This window comes from Brachyhypopomus gauderio, chromosome 15 (genome assembly GCF_052324685.1).
Source record: "Brachyhypopomus gauderio isolate BG-103 chromosome 15, BGAUD_0.2, whole genome shotgun sequence".
Taxonomy (NCBI): Eukaryota; Metazoa; Chordata; class Actinopteri; order Gymnotiformes; family Hypopomidae; genus Brachyhypopomus; species Brachyhypopomus gauderio.
Genome location: NC_135225.1, coordinates 9,327,564 through 9,346,193, shown reverse-complemented (window position 1 = coordinate 9,346,193; position 18,630 = coordinate 9,327,564). Strand labels below are relative to the sequence as shown.

General features: G+C 40.7%; 1 protein-coding gene across 2 annotated transcripts in view; it reads right to left on the bottom strand.

Moving 5' to 3' along the window:
• Positions 1-8,508: 8,508 nt before the first annotated feature.
• The window catches only part of LOC143476844 (gamma-aminobutyric acid receptor subunit pi), a 30,301-nt gene continuing 20,179 nt past the window's right edge, over positions 8,509-18,630 (bottom strand). For both annotated transcript variants that reach the window (XM_076975219.1, XM_076975218.1), the window contains 5 exons: positions 17,466-17,548; positions 15,232-15,369; positions 14,371-14,523; positions 13,403-13,596; positions 8,509-13,160 (listed from right to left, as the gene is read on the bottom strand). In XM_076975219.1, coding sequence (XP_076831334.1) covers positions 12,792-13,160; positions 13,403-13,596; positions 14,371-14,523; positions 15,232-15,369; positions 17,466-17,548 — 937 coding nt within the window. In that variant the 3' untranslated portion in view covers positions 8,509-12,791. The remainder of the gene's footprint in view (positions 13,161-13,402; positions 13,597-14,370; positions 14,524-15,231; positions 15,370-17,465; positions 17,549-18,630) is intronic.

Here is an 18,630-nt window from a genome sequence, read left to right as displayed (position 1 = left end):
CAGGTTTTGGATGATACTCATCAACCTTATAAATGGCCTTGCTTGAGAACAGGAAGCCATAAGGCTTTGGGAGGCACTTGGGAGAGCTGTTTAGTGCCTTTAGTGCCTCTGTGTTAGTTTTGCTCCTCTGTGTTAGGGCCTGTTGCTTGAGAAACTTGTTTGGGTTCCTTACTATTGAGAGTTTGCAATGAGATCACAGCTATAGTGAAGATGGAGCATTTGGCAACAAAGTCAGAGTCCCAAGGTGATTGTGATGAGCCCTGTATGAAGCATTACATGTAAAAGATAATTGATGAATTTTAGTAAAAACTGTGTGCTCACTCAAACTAGTTGTCACTAGAACCATTTTAGATTGCTACTTTTATTTTGCTTTTGGGGTTTGTCTGTGTTTATTGTAAAAGGGAGTCAGTGTAGACATGTCATTTTATTTTGGACATGTATTGTCCAAATATACCTATTTAAATATACCTTTTCTTTCATTGTGAGTTTTATTCTGTTAGCTGTAACCACTCTTGAGGTTATACCAGTTGTTTGTATCCATGTGTTTTCCATCCTTTGTGTAATTTGTTTTTCATTTATTTCATGCATTCATGCTGTTACAGCTATTGTCCTAGACTAGGTTGACACCCAGAAGCTGATCTATCGTTACTATTAGTGGGAGAACCTGGTTAAGGATGTTCTTGGATATCTCATCATCTGTTTGCGCACAGATCAGTGCCTCCAAGAAGGATCTTACCTATCCTTGTGCCAGAACAACCCTGAATCCTTATAGCTCTGCTGTTCCAAACACCTATTTCACTTATGTTCATTTCTGTTCTTGGTTTGCCTGGGGGCATTTTCACTGATAGCAGTCCCCAGTTTAAGTCATGGGTTTTGGGAGTGGGGTTTTTTTGAGAGGCTAGGGGTAGCTGCCAGTCAGTCCTGCGGCTATCACCCGCAGTCCAACAGTCAAATGAAGAGTCAGTCAGGAGCTTGGCAAGTTACTGCATATCTACTGCCAAGAGCAGCAAGCTGAGTGAAGCTGTTTTGTCCCCATGGCTGAAATTGGCAAAACACCCATCGTCCGTTCATCCCTTGGTTTAACCCTGTTTAGCCCCCTTACATACCCTGGAATATGCCCCACACTGACCGCACAAATCTGGGAGAACACCCACCTGAGACTAGACGTCATCCTCCAGTGACAGAAAGCACAGGCTGATTGTTGGTGTGGCCCCACTCCCGGCTGCACCCCGGGGGACTGTGTCTGTTTGACTATTCACACATGATTGAGGGGGAACTCCAAACCCAATCTCCACTACATCGGTCCTTTCCCCATAGACTGCAGAATTAATGACATCACTTACAGACTCTATTTGCCTGAGCACTTTCGCATTTCATCTTTTTTCCACATATCCCTCCCTAAACGGTTCAGGTCCCCTGGACAAGAGTGAAGCCTCCCGTCTGCTGGATTCTTGAAGTCACAGGTCTACAGTATCTCGTTTACTGTGAGAGCTACGGTCCTGAGGAGGGGAGTTGGGTGCCTGCTGCTGACATCTCGTTTACTGTGAGGGCTACGGTCCTGAGGAGGGGAGTTGGGTGCCTGCTGCTGACATCTCGTTTACTGTGAGGGCTACGGTCCTGAGGAGGGGAGAGATGGGTGCCTGCTGCTGACATCTTGGACCCAACCCTTCATCCTGGCCTCCCACCACCCACACATCATGGGAGTCCCGTCCTACATGCAGGGATAGACCAGCCACGCCACATCGCTACTTGGCATCATCCCAACACTGTTCAGTGTGGTTATAGCATATCCATATGTTTTCTGCTTTATGTTTTGTCTGCAAAGCCCTTTTGTTCTTCCATTGTTACAACTACTTCCTGCTTTCATCTGTTTTTGTCCTTTCTATCTATTCTTGATGTGACACACAAATTTTGAACGCATTGTCCAATCCAAACATGTTATGGACTTACTGTGGCTGCAACTGGAAGCCGTCTATTGGAGCCCAGTGACCCCTGACTCATTCTGTTAGTTAAAGTCACCGTCTCTCACTCTGGTTTTACTGACTCATAATTACAGCCTGGAGCTGAAGGCAGGCCGTAGTGACAGAACCCGCCAATTTTCGGTCTGCAAAGAGGGATACAGCAGCTGAATCAACACACAATAGTAACCCTTGTCCACAAGTGCACACACACACACACACTGTGCTGGTGTGTACGTGCACTAATGGAATGAAAGACATGAATGAAAGTCACAGCCAGTGACAGCATATGACAGAACATGAAACACGCGGCAAGAGGGAAAACACTACCTGATTATTCTCCTGTTTGGTTATTTTCAGTTCTGTGCTACTGCTCCTGAGTACAATTGCAGTATGCAGGGAACTGGGTGTAAAACACTATAAAAATAGCATTTTATTTTCATATTCAAATTTTTTTTTCATTTAGGTTCTCCACATTATGTAAAATTATGAGCCTAAGCAGTAACATCTGCTAATGGTCAGATGTGTATTTTTGAGCTCCTTATACTGGAGAGCAGCACATCAGTTGAGGAAGGCTAATTGTAACCATGCTCTGTCCCTTCCTTTGTGGTCTCAGGAGCTCAATCAGGTTTTCTTCACTGCTTCTGGTCTCCATAATGCACTGCTACAGTTACAATATGCCATCTTTGGTTCAAACCTCTCTGTGCTCTTTCCTTTCCTTCTGTGGCTGAAACAGCCTGGAAGGCTGCCAAACAACGCCAACAAGGCTGATTCTGCAAACCTTCACACATCCCTTGAGGCACTTGTCCAGAGCCATTGTGCCACACTGGTTGTTGGTCAAGTGAAGCAGAGCTTCTGAGTTCCAAACACTTTCCCCAGTCTAGCATGCATGAGCTAGGGGTGTCAGGTAGTTATCAGAACCTTCATGAGCTGACAGCTGTTGAATCAGAGGAAATAGGAATATTTGTGAGACTTTTTTGTGATGTGTAGGTCCCCAGGATTGGGAACAGAGGGTATAATATAGGAGATCCGTGGAGTGTCACAGAAACATAATCAGCCTTTTTATTTCCATAATAACCAGAATTCTAATCATGGTTAAACATATGTCAGACAGAGCATTTTGTTCCAACTTTTATTGATACAGAAACATTGTAACTGAGGGGAAAAAGTGACAGCAACTTTTCAAGGTACATTAGTCTTTTGTACAGTAGAAATCCATTATAAGAGACATTGTAATAAATGGACCATGTTTTAAGTATGTGGATTTAGTGAATAACAACCTGCTAAGTCCTGCTTTCACTGTGCTAAGCTGACATGGTGGTGACACAGTTCTCCAACTGCAGTGCCATTCATTTGAATACAAGATCTGCCTAAGAAAAGAGCATAAAGAGGGATTATTTCCAATTATGCAGAACTATAATTCTAAGGCAGGGTGGTATCTGTGCCGACAATAAACTCCTCCGAATGTAATATTTGGAAGAATGTTACATTTGGAAAGATGATTGTTATAGTTGGGTTAATGAAAAAGGAACTTCAGCCAATGGGGGCGACCTGGGGCCATGATAATTCACTGTGTACCACACATTAAAAAAGTCTGGTTGTAAATCTAAAACCTTTTATTTATATATTCTTTACTATACTTATCTCTATAATCATTTCAGCTTTCAGTGAGCATTCTCACAAGCACTTTACTGAAATTTACTCAATAAAAGACACATTATGAATATGCAGGTAAGACCATGTATGTGCAGTTCATATTAGTCCATAAGAGAGGCATGTAGGATCCTCTACTCAGCTCTAGTTTACTAATGCCCCACTCCTTCTATAACGTCTCGAGAAGAGAGCAGTCTTCAAATGCACTGCTATTGCTAACTCCATCTGTCTTGGGCTAAGTCATGTCAAACATATCTAATGACCTATTACAGTAATATATTCTCTGTTTATAAGAGCATTTTATGAGAGCTTTTTGCATGTGGTGCATCTTAACACCTTCAGTAGATTGTTAATATGTTTTTAGCTCACAAGGTATAGTGTGAATCATGAGATGTATTTCACTCCTGCTCTGCAGCAGACCGGTATTAGATATACTGCTGTTGTGACAACAGATCAATTCTTACAATATGATCTGTCTGTGAGAACCATTTACAGACTCTTGTTTTCCTCTCTGTGGTAGAGAGTTTATCTTGTCATTTGATTATACAATACCCAGGTCATAGCAGCTCCAATACTCATACAATGACATTACATACACAATTCATTTGAGGGACATCTGATTATTTGACCAAACTGTAAGATTTTAAACACGTAAACAGTAATCTCTGAGGAATACTTAAATATTGAGCAAATTCTAGTCCTTTGAGCAGAATTAAGACCTGAATACAATGTTTAAATGATAAATTGTTACATAAAAACATAAAAACTGTTCTATAATTAGAAAACAGCAGAACAAATGCCATGTGATGTGTGTACAGTGTGTGCCTGCACATACACACTTCACATGGCATTTGTGTGCCTGCAGTGTGTGTGCCTGCAGTATGTGTGCAGTGTGTGCCTGCAGTGTGTGTGTGCAGTGTGTGCCTGTAGTGTGTAGGTATGTGTGTGCAGTGTGTGCCTGCAGTGTGTTTGCCTGCAGTATGTGTGCAGTGTGTGTGCAGTGTGTGCCTGCAGTGTGTGTGTGCAGTGTGTCTGCAGTGTGTGTGCAGTGTGTGCCTGCAGTGTGTGCGTGTGCAGTGTGTGCCTGCAGTGTGTGCGTGTGCAGTGTGTGCCTGCAGTGTGTGTGTGTGTGTGTGTGCAGTGTGTGCCTTCCAGTGCTCATGTGCCTAAACCATCTTTACTTTACTGTGATCTGGGGCTGCACCAGTTTGGGAGTGGACCGTCTGGATCAGAAGAAGAAAAGAGTTGCTGGAGATGACAGAAAGCTTATCTGAGAATGAGAGGACCCCCCATACACATGCTCAATGTCTCTGTAGCAACTGAGACAGTAGCTAAAATATTCATCAGAGCTGTGTTCAGGCCTAAGAGCTATCTGACTGCCGTATGTAAAATGGCCTCGGTGCTTTGGGAAATGGAACAGGCTATGACTCAATGTGGCAGAGGCCTCCCAGAACGAGAGGTTCCTACTTCTCAGAGTACTCTATGTAAACAACTCTTTTGTGGATAATTGGATTGTTGGTTCACATTTTCAATATACTGCTGAAGTGTATGTGTGTGTGTGTGTGTGTATGTTGTGTTCAAAGTTGAGAACTCCCCATAAATGAAAGCTGTTTGAAATGAGTTAAAAAGAAAGATAGTATGAGTAACATATCAGAAATGAAAACCAAAATCTGTCATGTAGGATCAGTTCAAATCAGCACAGAGGAAAAAAAACATACTTCAAGGACTGCAGTGCCTGCTCAAACTGGAATGGGCTATAATACATTTTAAGCAACAACACTGAAAAGGCTTTGGTGTTTATAAACTTGTTAAAAAAGTAATTTGTTCTGAATAATATATTATAATTATTATATATTATATATTTGTCTTAACGACATTTTGAAGGTCCTCTGGTCAACAAGCTACAGACTCCAAAGAGCATGTGTATCAGCAGAACAAGTAAAGGCTCCTTGCAATGATGTGCAACTGAAGGTTCAGTAAAGTTAAAAGTACTGAATCTCCATTATAAGATGAGCCCGAAGGTGTCAAATAGTGACACTAGAGGGCGATGTTTAGCCATTAATGCTATTTACTAACGCCTTACACGTAATTTATGTTTATGTTTAATGTCTCTCGGCGTAGAATATGTTATGGAGCAGAATACTCTGCTCCATAACCTTCATACAAAAGTACAACACAATGTTTGTCTTCGTTTTTGGCAAAAAGCCCATATTGGAGATACACAATCAAATACATAGTTAAGAAAAAAAGCACTGACTGAAGTACACACCAGATTTAGATTCTACATTTCGATTAAAAATGGGTGCAATTGGCAGTTTGTAGGCTATCCAGTGTATCACTTTTTTAAGTTTCTGTGCTAAAATGTATCACTTTGAAATGGCATCAAAAACAAAAATCTGTCAGTATTGATGTATGTGCTGTGAGTTTTTGTTTCCACTAGTTTAATAATACTCAAGCGTCCAACAAAATGTTTCAAAGAAACCACTGCAATTTTAGCTGATCAGCTTGTGAATTAAATTATGTTTATTCAGCCGCTGAAGGTCTAATAATTGCTTCATTATCTCACTGGATATCAGTGAGTGAAGGAACCTGAAAGTTTATTATTAGGACTATATGCACTTCGTATCCATATGGTGATTCGGATCTTTTCATTTTGTTGTGCTTTTACCCTGCTTCCTATAAAGATCCTAAGCACGAATCAAATGTGTGCGAATACAATAGTTCATGTAATCAGCTTAGAGCATTAGCAGATATTGTTAACCACTAGGCTAATTGCCTCTGTGAGTGCAGTGGATGCCTCCAATGTAAAAACATGCTTTTTAATCACTTTACATTCCCCTGCAAGGCAGAAAAACTGCCCAGAAATGAAGTCTGATTAAACAGTGCCAACTACTGGCTATATTTGGTGTCCAGAGAGTGTAATCACATTACAAGGGTTAATTGGTTTACTGATTTAATTTTCCTCCGTGACTGCTTCCTTGTATTGCCTTGAAGAAACATGATATGCGCTTCACCCTCCATTTTCCATGTGCAAAATGCTAAACTTATATTGGGCAAGTGCCAACCACGTCAATATCATAAGTGTTTTGTCAACCTTTACAAACACACCACTGCCAGGAGCGTTTTGTAAAACTTTACAAACACATCACGGTCATACATTTTTTGTCAACCTTTACAAACACATTCTGCTATAGGCTTTTTGTCTACCTTTACACACTATTACCACAGGCTTTTATAAACACATCACTGCCATAAGCTTCATGTACACCTTTGCAAGTGAGCAAGCTTAATTTGTTTAGTATTGTTTATTAAAATGCTGCCAATACTTTACAATTGGTGATTTGTAAATTTATTTTTGCTTACATTAAATTTTTTATGTTTTTACATTTAATTTTTTTTTATTTATTTATTTTTTTCAGTAACACATTGTGCCATTCAGTAAATGTAACTGTGATTCCCTACTGAGTCAAAATACCAAGTGTTGATTCCACTGTTTATAAATACGAAAACAGACATTTTGACATTTTGCAGGTACATTCCAGTGTTTTTAAAGACGCCGATGTTAGGGTTCACAGGCTGTCATAGTACTGTTGTTGTGATCTCTGAAATCCCTAACAGGTTAACCTAGGCATCTGACTCTTCTCTGTAGTGCTATTTACTTTTAAATAACCTACAAACACTGTTCAGAACCGACAGAGAAGGACCTAATGGAAAGAATATGGGCACCACAACTGCTTCAGTAATGATTCTTCATGCTTCAGTTCTTAGCTTCACTGTAACTGGATCAATCACTCCATCAATATAGCCCAGTTAAGTAATAGCCATCATTTCACATTTACAAGGTAATCACAATAGCAATTATTTCTCAGTCACTGGTGTTCCAGTATAATTATAACATCAATACACATTCACAAGGAAAACTAATTCTGTTGGGCACTCTGCATGAATCTTTTCTCTCTGTCCATGTTATAATTATGCATTGCCGTTAACATATAGCGATTTTTTTGCATTTGAGCATAATGTCAGAACATCACCCTGAATAATGGAAAACGATAATTTGGTACTCACACACGCACACACATGCACACACACAAAGAAACTCTTTCGATTTCCCCCAAACCTGTTATTACAGTAGAATCTGGTCAGCCTGGACCAGAGCGGTGACTGGTAACTTCTGCTGAGTCCGTACTGGGCTGAACTCTGGTCTGCCTGCGTGGACTGTGTCTCCACTTAGCCACCGACGACCCCCCCCCCCCCCCCCTCCCAAACAACACTGCCTGTTTTTAAAATTCCTCTGTAACATGAATGAAGAGATGTTTAGAAAACAGGTATAATATATTTCATCCATTATTCAGATTTATAATGTTATGCTTTGTCCAATTTATTCACAGGAAATAAATGCAACATTTGTCAAAATGCTGTAACTGCAAGATCCATCGATACTGATTTGTAGAATGAGCTTGATTTTTCTTCATTATTGTAAACGCTCTAATTTTTCCAAACTTCTATTAAGTAAAAAAGACACTATACTTTTAGTTTATTACCATTAACATAATACATCAAGAAAAACATGCATAATGTAACAATCCTGATCATGTACATCCTGATTTCAGCTAACAATCACTGTATGTTTCAATGTTACAGAACACATATGCAGTATATCAGCAGGGGGCAGATCTGCACATTGCATGAAGCCCCCAGCTGGTGTATCATGGTGAAGCGAAGCACACCCTTTAAAGGAGGAGCATGCAGCAGTGCCCGTCTCTCCGAATGCTGCTTAGTTACTACAGGAGCACACAAACAGGCAAGCCCACCTAAATGCCAACTAATGTTAATAGGTTTGCAAATAACTTACAGCTACCACCAGAGACATGAGAAAGTATAGCAAGGACAAAAACGTCTCGTTGTTCATAAGTATTTCCAAAACAATAATTAACATGAGTAAAAATGCTGGGAGTATCACATGGTAAGGATGTGCTGTTGTACTCAAATGTATTGTTGAATCATTTGAAAGCTTTTTGCTAATAGCCTTAAGCACATCCATTTTTGCTTAATCTTTTGTTTAGCAGCATTGGTCAGCATTATAAAGCATGGCTGTGTCTCATATTGGAACTATGATTCTAGTGGTTGTTGGGTTTTGCCATCTGAGATAAAAATGACTTGTAATGTGACATGTAAAATAACTTTTCAGGAGCAAATTTATTTTAAAATGATTATACTTATAGATACAACCACAAATCCCCCATTTAGGAATCACTGGAATTGCTAGTCGAAAGAATATTTAAGCTAGTACTGCATCAGCATTAGCGTAATCAAGACCCTACTAAGTAAACAATTTTTATGCTGTCCACATTCTCTGACAATAACCTCATAGCTGATCCTGTGACAACTGTGTTATGGAGTTTCATCCCCCCACAGATTACATGCACAGGAAAGTCCTGCATAAAGGAACAATCCATTCAGAAACCACAGCTTCACGTGTGCCTCATCATCAGAAACCACAGCTTCACGTGTGCCTCATCATCAGAAACCACAGCTTCATGTGTGCCTCCTCATCATCAGAAACCACAGCTTCATGTGTGCCTCCTCATCATCAGAAACCACAGCTTCACATGTGCCTCCTGATCATCAGAAACCACAGCTTCATGTGTGCCTCCTCATCATCAGAAACCACAGCTTCACGTGTGCCTCCTGACCATCATGTATGTATGGAGCCATTAAACTCCTATGATTTACTCTATAAAAAAGGAGATAAATTGCTGGCCTGTTGGCAGACTGACTTACATGAAAATGCTTTCAATACAAAATTCAAAACATTTGAGCTACTCAATTTTTTTTTTCCAAATATGAAAAGACTCATTTTGCTGTATTCAGCATTTGCTAGCGAATATGTGGTTTATTTGTATTTATTTATATGTGGTTAAATTCCTTCAGCCACCAAGATAACAATAGAAATTATCAAATCAAAATCAGCAGTTTTTCTTAAGAGAAACAAAGTGAATTTTACATTTACGTTATAATTCAAAAATGATATTTACATTAAATAACCACAGAGGACCTTTGTGCCATTTCACATCCTCTATTTGTAAATATAAATTTACATGGAGAATCACCATGTATGACAACCTCTAGTAGTCAGGAAGGGAAGAAACATGCATTGATTACAAACCCAATACCAAGCACTTCTAAAACTTTGGTCCAAATGGAAGGCCTCAGAAGGGTGATGCAGAGGGCACTGCAGGGATTGGTTATGCATTTATCCATTTGAAGTCCTGATGATGAACTCTTTATAGTCTGTCATATCATGTCCCATTGAACAAATTGGTCTTTTGAGGTTTCATGCTGTGCTTTATCAGTACATTCATACATTTTGTTTCTATAGCTAAACCATCATGTCTACAGCCCATCACCCTGTCCGATCAGCCTTATATCAAATAATAAAAATTGCCAATTTTCTCAACATACTGTCGGCTAAACCTAATTTTGGACAAAATTGTCCTTTAAATCCCTTGAAAATCCTTGGGACTTGATGTTCTTTGAGAACTAGCCTTAAAGAAGATCACACCCAAATACCAAACACTTCACCCATGCTCTAAAGAGGCACGACCTTATGTGAAAACATAACGGTAGTGCAGGGAAGACCGTTTTGGCCAAAAATACTTTAAGATGTTATTCAGTTATGACCGGTTCTGCATTATAAAAGAACATTTTGAGGACAGTGTTTCCAAATGGACTGACAGTCTGTCTTATGTATGTCTGATGGCTTCGCAGACAATGCCACAAAAACATCTCACAAATATTCCCTGCAGCATAAGCCATAACCAGACATATCAGTCCTGAAAAACTCATTTCAGGGCGGCAGCAGTAAGACTCCGACCTTCTACTTCACGCCAACAAGAGTTCGTTTTTAAAAGTCTATTTCCAGCTTTTCTTGTAAATTAATGTTATGAGCGAGTGAAGTCATTAAATGTAAAATGATCAATGTTATCTATTACCTAGTACCCTATCCATACTATTACCTAGGATGTATTCTGTGATCAGAAGCAAAGCACTTTGTAAGTCGCTCTGGATAGGAGCGTCTGCTAAATGCCGTAAATGTATATTTTTAGAGTATTGTTAGTAGCTGTCTCATTAGCCAAGCACATTAGTTTAGTAGCTACCAAGATTGTTCAGGTAATTAGCTAGCTAGCTGTGCTAAGCAAGTGTGCAATGTTAACCTTTAACGAGTTTTAACTTGTTACACAGTGGCGATAATTCGGGTTTCTTTTTGTTATTGTGTAGGGAGCACTGAAGGGTTTATATTTGCCGGCTCTGTCAGCTCTCCCAGCTATCACTGTTCTCTTCACGCTACAAACGTTAGCCCTTTAGCTATCAGACACGGGAATTACGATGCCACAGTAGGCATGAGTCATACTGTAAACTGAATACTGCACTCAGCAGATACTGTATACTGGTCCCCGTTGTAGTATGTAGCATAGTATCGATACTAAGAGGTTACTTGAACAGACGAAGGTTTTGCCCACTTGGGAAAGATTTTCCGTCAATGTTGCATGACGGGATACAGTACACAATGAAGATTGGAGCTACGTTCGAAATGGCTTACTACACACAGCATACTGCACTCCGTATATACTATGCACTGTATACTGGTCCCCGTAGTAGTGTGCAAAGTTGTATCCTGTATGCAACAAACACAAACCACACCACCAGGATATGTGAACATAGATTCTGCCCACTCTGGAAAGATTTGCTGCCACCATTGCATGACGAGATGCAGTAGCTATACCACAAAGATAGCTCCCGTTGCTAACTTGAAAATTTGGCAGAAGCAGTACGTTATTATGCTTGTGTCTTTTGCGTAGTGGAAATGTCACATTTGGGGCCAAATGAGTATGCGAGTAGTATTTAGTAGTATTTCAAACACAGAAACCATTTGGTGCAGCTGTAGAGGAAGGGTCACTCCAGGTAAGGACTCCTAGCAATGGTCCTAGAGATGCATACTGTGATCTCACACTCACACCCCAAAAAAAGACTAAAAACACAAAAACAAATAAATAAAGTAATATAATGTCTATAGTTTTTAGGTGTTTGGGAGCCCCTGTTAAAATACAAGAGTGGCAGGATGTCTGCAGAACTATGCCATATAACATGGGTTTCACAGGTCGGGTGTGACAACTGAGTAATTAGTTCCATTAACTGTTCAATTAGCTACAGGTGATTACAAAATCTAGGACTTGGAATGAAATCCAGGACTTGTGGTTCAGAGTTACCTCTGCTTTAGGCAATACAGTCTGAGGATGAGGTGTAAAGTGGAGTCAGTACAGTGGGACCCCAGCTTTACTCTGTACATCAGGGCCCCGATTCACTGCAACCAGACGTGGCCTTGGCACCTTCCCTGCTTGTAGAATAGGCTGCAAAATGAATAATTTAATGCCAAATCGTATAAAACCATTTATGCAGGCCTGCAATGGGAGTCAAGCCCCATAAGGCGTGAGGGATGGAGCCAGGGCCAGAGAATTTACAGAGGCAATAAAGGAAGAGCAATACCTTCAGTGTGCCCCCAGCAGTCCTGCCCAGCAGTTCAAGCATCATCATTACTCAATGCAAAGCCCAACGGTGGCATAGGCACAGCAAGGAGCAGGGCGATGCCTGGTCAAGTGCCTAGTAACACATTACATGAGGACAATGCTGTCGAAGGGTGACGCTGGAAGGCATGGCTAAATAAATGATTCAAGATGAAGACAGATGATCCAGTACATTAACGTGGTCTCTGAACGGACGTGGGTTTTAGGTCTTTTCCTTTGACATCATATTGCGTTAGATTTGCATGGTAAGGTTTCAGCGTCTGGGCCAGAATTAGAAATCTGAACATTATCCAACAACAACCTAATTATGGTGATTAATGACCTGCACACGCACTCAGGCGTCTAAAATATGCAGATACAAATATACTCACACACGTTAACGCACATCCCTTCATGCATTCGTTCTCCTTATTCTCAGCTTATATGCTTAATTACTCTCATCATGTAAGTCAGGACTTCCCATATATATTCATATCAAACGGGAGAACCTCCCACACATAGACAAAGACACCAACATCAGTTCATGCTCAGGCAAACGTAAAAGTCACCGTCTTACATAAGGGGAATCCCATGACCACTCGGTCTCTGTGGAGTACTACAAGTACAGGTAATAAGTCCAGTAGAGCATGTTCACTACAACGAAGGAGAGCGGGAATGTCACACGGGAGTAGTTGTCTATGTAATGTGGGTTCTCCACGTGACAGCAGTTCACTGAGCGCAGCATCTGTCGTAAGAGGGACAGGCTTCGGAGGCCGCGAGCCAGGGGCTGGCTCACGGGCTGCTGGGGCTTGGCCCCCGGGCTCGTGGGGCTGTGCGGCTCGGGGCCCGGCTCAGCCGAAGCGGCCGGGGCGTGGGCCTGACCTGAAGGCTCCTTACGCCGCTTAGCTCGGCTGGAATCGCTGGCGATGGTGGTGACGATGCCATTCATCTCATCATCACAGTCCAGCACGTGATGCCCTCGATACTGAGAAAGTCAGAGACATCGAGAGAGGAGAGCGAGAGGCAGAGAGAGATCAGAAATGAAGAGATCAGAGATGAAGACAGATGGTGGATAGAAATGTCTTATTTGAGGATGAATATAACATCAGTGAATTGCAATAAAAGTGTCTTGAGATTTCAAATGAATGTAAAATCTTTTATGAACGTTGATGATGAGGAGGACTATGATGTCTCAATAGGCAACAGAAATTCTCCTGGAGTCTTTACCATTAGTGCATGGTTGCAGTCTGGGTGGTGGAGTGTGCAGAAATGAGCAACAGCATATTCTATCAGTGCCCCAAAGATGAAACTGAAACAGATGCCCAGATAGACGTCTATAGCCTTGATGAAGCAGTTCGCATTGGGCAGAGACGTCCTGGCCCCCATCATCAAAGTAGTCATCGTTAAGACTGTGGTCACGCCTTTGACATGAAACATAGGATACACACAGTGAGCACGGCTGGACAAAACAGCCCCAGCAATTACATTCTTTACCCACGCCATCATACACAAAAGTTAACTTACAGGTATTGGTATTTATACAATCCTGTATGAAAGATAAGTCATAATTCATCAGATACTAAACCTGCAATAAGAGGCAATAGACTTCAACACATATGATGTTTTTAAAGTGCCATCTCCGTAGCCTATAAAATACCAAAATGGAGTTGGGTTGCTAATTTATGGACGTATTTACTGAGCATCACTTCAAGGGCTGGGATTGAGCTGTATTCTGGCCAACACCAGTGTGAAGGATAACAGCCTGGAGCTTGGTTTTATGGGCTTGTTTCTTCTGGGTTTAGAACTGCATGCCACTGTGTTTTATGATGTAATGATATGCGGTCCAATCATGTGCTGTGTTTGAGAAATACAATTACCTCCCAGTCAATCCCAGTGATCTGACTCAACAGGTTGATTGGAAACATTTATACTGCCATTGATTTTCATGAGAGAACAAGACGATTGCCACAGCCATCCCATTTAAAGCAGGTGGCAACATAAAAGTGTATTTTATTTCACACAAGTCACACAGCTGCATGTGTGATCCATGCCTTTTACACATTACAGTCCATTTCATTTAAATTTGAGACTGGCTTGCTTTTGAAGTCCACCGTAATTATGATTAGCTTTACAGCACTAAGTAATGTGGATTCGGATACAGCTGGCCGAGCATGTGATTGTTGGAAATAACATACCTATGCAAATGCGAGCAGGCACTGATGATTGGCTGATCCAGAAGGACACCCAGGAGAGGACGACGAGGAGACTTGAGGGCACGTAGGTTTCCAGGATGAAGTACAGAATGCTTCTCTTCAGCTCAAAGTGGAAGACGAGCTTAGGGTAATTTCCTCAAAGGGTAGAAGCATATTTTTAATTCATATTACAATTTTACATTGACGTTTCATACTCTGGAACGATTTTAATGGGTCTGGTAAAACCCACAATTAAAATATTAACAATATTACAAATATTTAAATATCTATTTTATCTTGTAATCTTTTATTTGAAAGCAAAGAAAATCCAGACCTATCATTGCCTGCTATGTGTTTGAATACCCTCTGCTCTCTCTCTACATGCATGAACAAAAGCCCTTAGGCTGATGTTGTTTTACAGTATTCTGAAAATAGGATTTCTTTGATATCTATCAAGCGTCTTTCATAGCTTAAAGCATAGAAGAAGCTTTAATATCATCCCACAACATACGTGACTTAGTAATAGAGTAGAACAACCATTTTGACCTTTTGAGAGTTTGAAGTTTATACAGTAGAATTTTGGTCTATAAGAGCAACTTTGAAATGACAAGGTTAGTGGTATGAGTTTATTACTGTAGCTGTACTGTACTGTATTTAATAAACACTGAATTCACACTTATCTTTCAGTGCTGTCATCTAAAGACAGTATAAACCTAAAGCATAACTTCTGCCTTAATATTTAATTATACTCTTCTGTAGCATGACCGAATTTAATTAACAGTTTAAATGACTGCATCAAAAAGAACCCTTTAAGAATCCTAGAAGCCATTTTTTAAGATTGGAGATATGCCACCCGTCTCTTACCTGTTTCATACATGGCCTCTGACACGGATGTGTAATGATCCTCGACTGTGTACTGGGCCAGCCGAAGAGTGTCCAACCCACTGACCGATTCATTCCCTCTTGTCCAGTAAAACATTACATCGTTGACATTATAGCCCCCTTTGAGAGAAACAGAGTCTGATGTTATAGAGAGCATGACTGTCAAAGGGGCATGCTTGTCATGTATCAGAGAAGTGGGCATGAAAGATGCCCACAATAACTGGTCAAATATCGAAAAATGAATGCATTATAATTATATTACTTTCATTCTCAGAATTATATGTGTTAGACCCATTGACTATTATATAACTCAAGGATGCTTTATTATTACTCTTTGGGATGCTTTATTACAGAAGAATTCAGGCAAGTCATTATGGATCTGAATACCAAAAAAGCAGTAACAGTATACTTCCTCAAGGGGGAGCTGTGTAATAAGAAGTGCTAACAGCAGTCATCACTCATTTTTATAACAGTAAGATCTCTTAACAGGGATATTGCATGTGATGCTCTTTAATCTTAATCTCTGCTTTCTCTCATAAAAATCTCCCTAGAGCAAGTGTTCTGTGGTGGAGGAAAGACTGCATTATATTACTTTTAGTATTATTTGTAGTATTAGTATTTTATATGAGTATATTAGCTCATATAACTGTATGTGCGTGTATGTATGTGTGTATGTATGTGTACTGTATGTGCTCAAACAGCCTCTCTTTGAGGGACCATTGTGTATCTCCTCTCTGCTTTGTCTTTATTTTAATTAATTTATTTAAATCAATTAAATGATTATCAGCATCCATTAATGGGACGCTAGGTCAGTGGCAGTTAGATAGCAAAAAGCAGATGGAGCAAGATTTATTTATTTATGTAAAACATTTGGTACTTACAACTGTACAAAACTGTGCCTTACTGTATAAAACTGTGCCTTTCTGTGGACTATAAACAGGGGTAGCAAAAGGTTGGCCGTTAGCTGACTGTGATATCTGATCACAGCAGTCATTCAAAATGACATTTTAATGATTCCTGAAATGAGACCTCCTTTAAACAACGTTCAGTGCTACTGTGCTACTGTATGTTCTCATTAGGTAATAATATGTTGCAGTAGTGAATCTTTTATCACTGTTTCCCCTGTGTTTTTCTGCCAGATACACATGAATATTTCAGCATGATCTGAACTGAAAAGCTCCTGCCCAGGTCTGAATCAGATGTGAGGTCTGAAGCTTGGCATGTGCTGCCTGGTAACAAACTTATCATATCCCAGAAATTATGGATCTACGGATTTAAAAAAATGTGGATAATAAATATTGATTCTTATAACATTCTGGGTTTAAAAGAAACAAGTTGCACAGTTTTGTAATATATTATTCTGTATTGCATGCACTAGTTTCTCTCTCTCACACTCTTTCTCTCTCTCTACCTCATTCATCCTTTTTCACTGCAGTATTGGAATTACATAATGTGTAGAAACCAGGGTAGAAGGCCACAGACACATGTGAGACAGCAGGAGAAAAAAAAAGAAAAAGAGTGAGTGAGGGGGAGAGAGAGAGAGACAGAGAGAGACAGACAGAGACAGAGAGAGACAGACAGAGACGACACCTAAAGGTTTTGGAAGCTGAGAAGATTTAGGGTCCACAGACAGCAAATCTGGTTTCCATGGATAACGACAACAAATAACCAGGCTGTCACACTCTCACATACACACATCATGTCACACACTCTGGTTCTACAGTCCCAGCTTCTGCCAGTGCTGCCCATGGGTCTTTTCTCCTGTCTCGCTCACACAGTGAGCTATAGTCCGACTGCCCAAAGCCTCGTATCATTCCAATGCCACACGGATCCGGCAGCGTTCCACTGTGCATAAATGGCGCCGGCGTACTGGAGAGAACTGTGTTTGTGTTTGTGTGGCTGTGTTTTTAGCAGAGGGTATATTTATATGTCTGTGAATAACATACCAAATTCATATTTGTGAGAGATATGCAAAACACACTTTTTTGATGTGCAACCACAACATGTACTTGTGAAATATGAACCAGATTATGCTGCCGTATGCTGCCGACACAACAGGCGAGAACCGAGGAGTAAAAAAAAGAGCCTATATTTCGTTGCCAGAGCAACGCTCTCGTTAATGCTTCCATCCAAAAAGAGAGAGAGAGAGAGAGAGAGAGAGAGAGAGAGAGAGAGAGAGAGAGAGAGAGAAGGGAGAGACAATATGTTCCTCTTACAGCTTTCCAGTTGTAGGGTACATGTCTGCTTATCCATGGGGTATTTAGTCAAGTCCATGTTGCAGGCCACAGTGGTGGTGATCCTGTAAGATCAGACAGGCAGACACTATTTTAATGGCTTAATAATGGTGATTTTATTCATCAGCCACATGAAGTCAGAAAATGTTTTTTTGCCATGTATGACTAGAACAATTCCTGAATATCAATAGCACCAAGAAAAAGTGATTATTTTACTGTATTCTGTTTACTTACAGATGAACCAACATATATACACAATGCTCTGAACACACTCACTCCCACGAAGCTGGAGGAAACATCACCCTCTGTCCTGCCCACTCTGCCCTCCTAATCTATCACTCTTCGCTCTATTAACCTCGGAGTCACAGAAATCTCATCTGAGCATCAGTGGACCACCCAGACCTACTAAGGCTAAACTAGCCATACATGCCTACACACACACACACACACACACACACACACACACACACACACACACACACACACACACACACACACACCAATTAAATCAGGCCCAGTAAAAACAAAAACCTCAGTTTTCTGCCAGTGTAGCATACTAATGCAGCCACTAGCTTTGTTCTGAGTGTGCGGAGGCGAGTGTGAGCATGTGGGTGTGCCAACATAGCAGGCCCACGCCCCTGCCCACTGTTCCTGAGTGTTTCCAGACATTTTACACCGGGATCTCACTCTAGCTACATAGGTTTTATACCACACAGTGCTTTAATTGTAGTTTTGATGATAGCTTAGGCTCATCAGGACACCAATGAAAATACACATTGATCACTTTATAAAGACATGTCTGCATAAATAAATGATCCTCAAAGCAGGCATCCAAGAGATACAGACTGTCTACCACACCATGTTCATCTAAAGAGCTAACACTACCAGGCTCTGATGGGACCTTAGAGATCTCACACATGCAATTAATCCTCTCATTCTGACTTTAATGGGGCCGTCACAGAGCACAGCCAATAGATTTCAAAAGTCCTTCGAACATTTTTCAAGTGCAATGTCATCTTATCTGGGGCTAAATTACAGTCAGCGTATAGCACAATCATTTGTATCCCGATATCAAGACATTACGCACATCCCTTAGGAATGAAAGCATCAAGGCCTAAATATTCACACAGACACACACACAACCCCC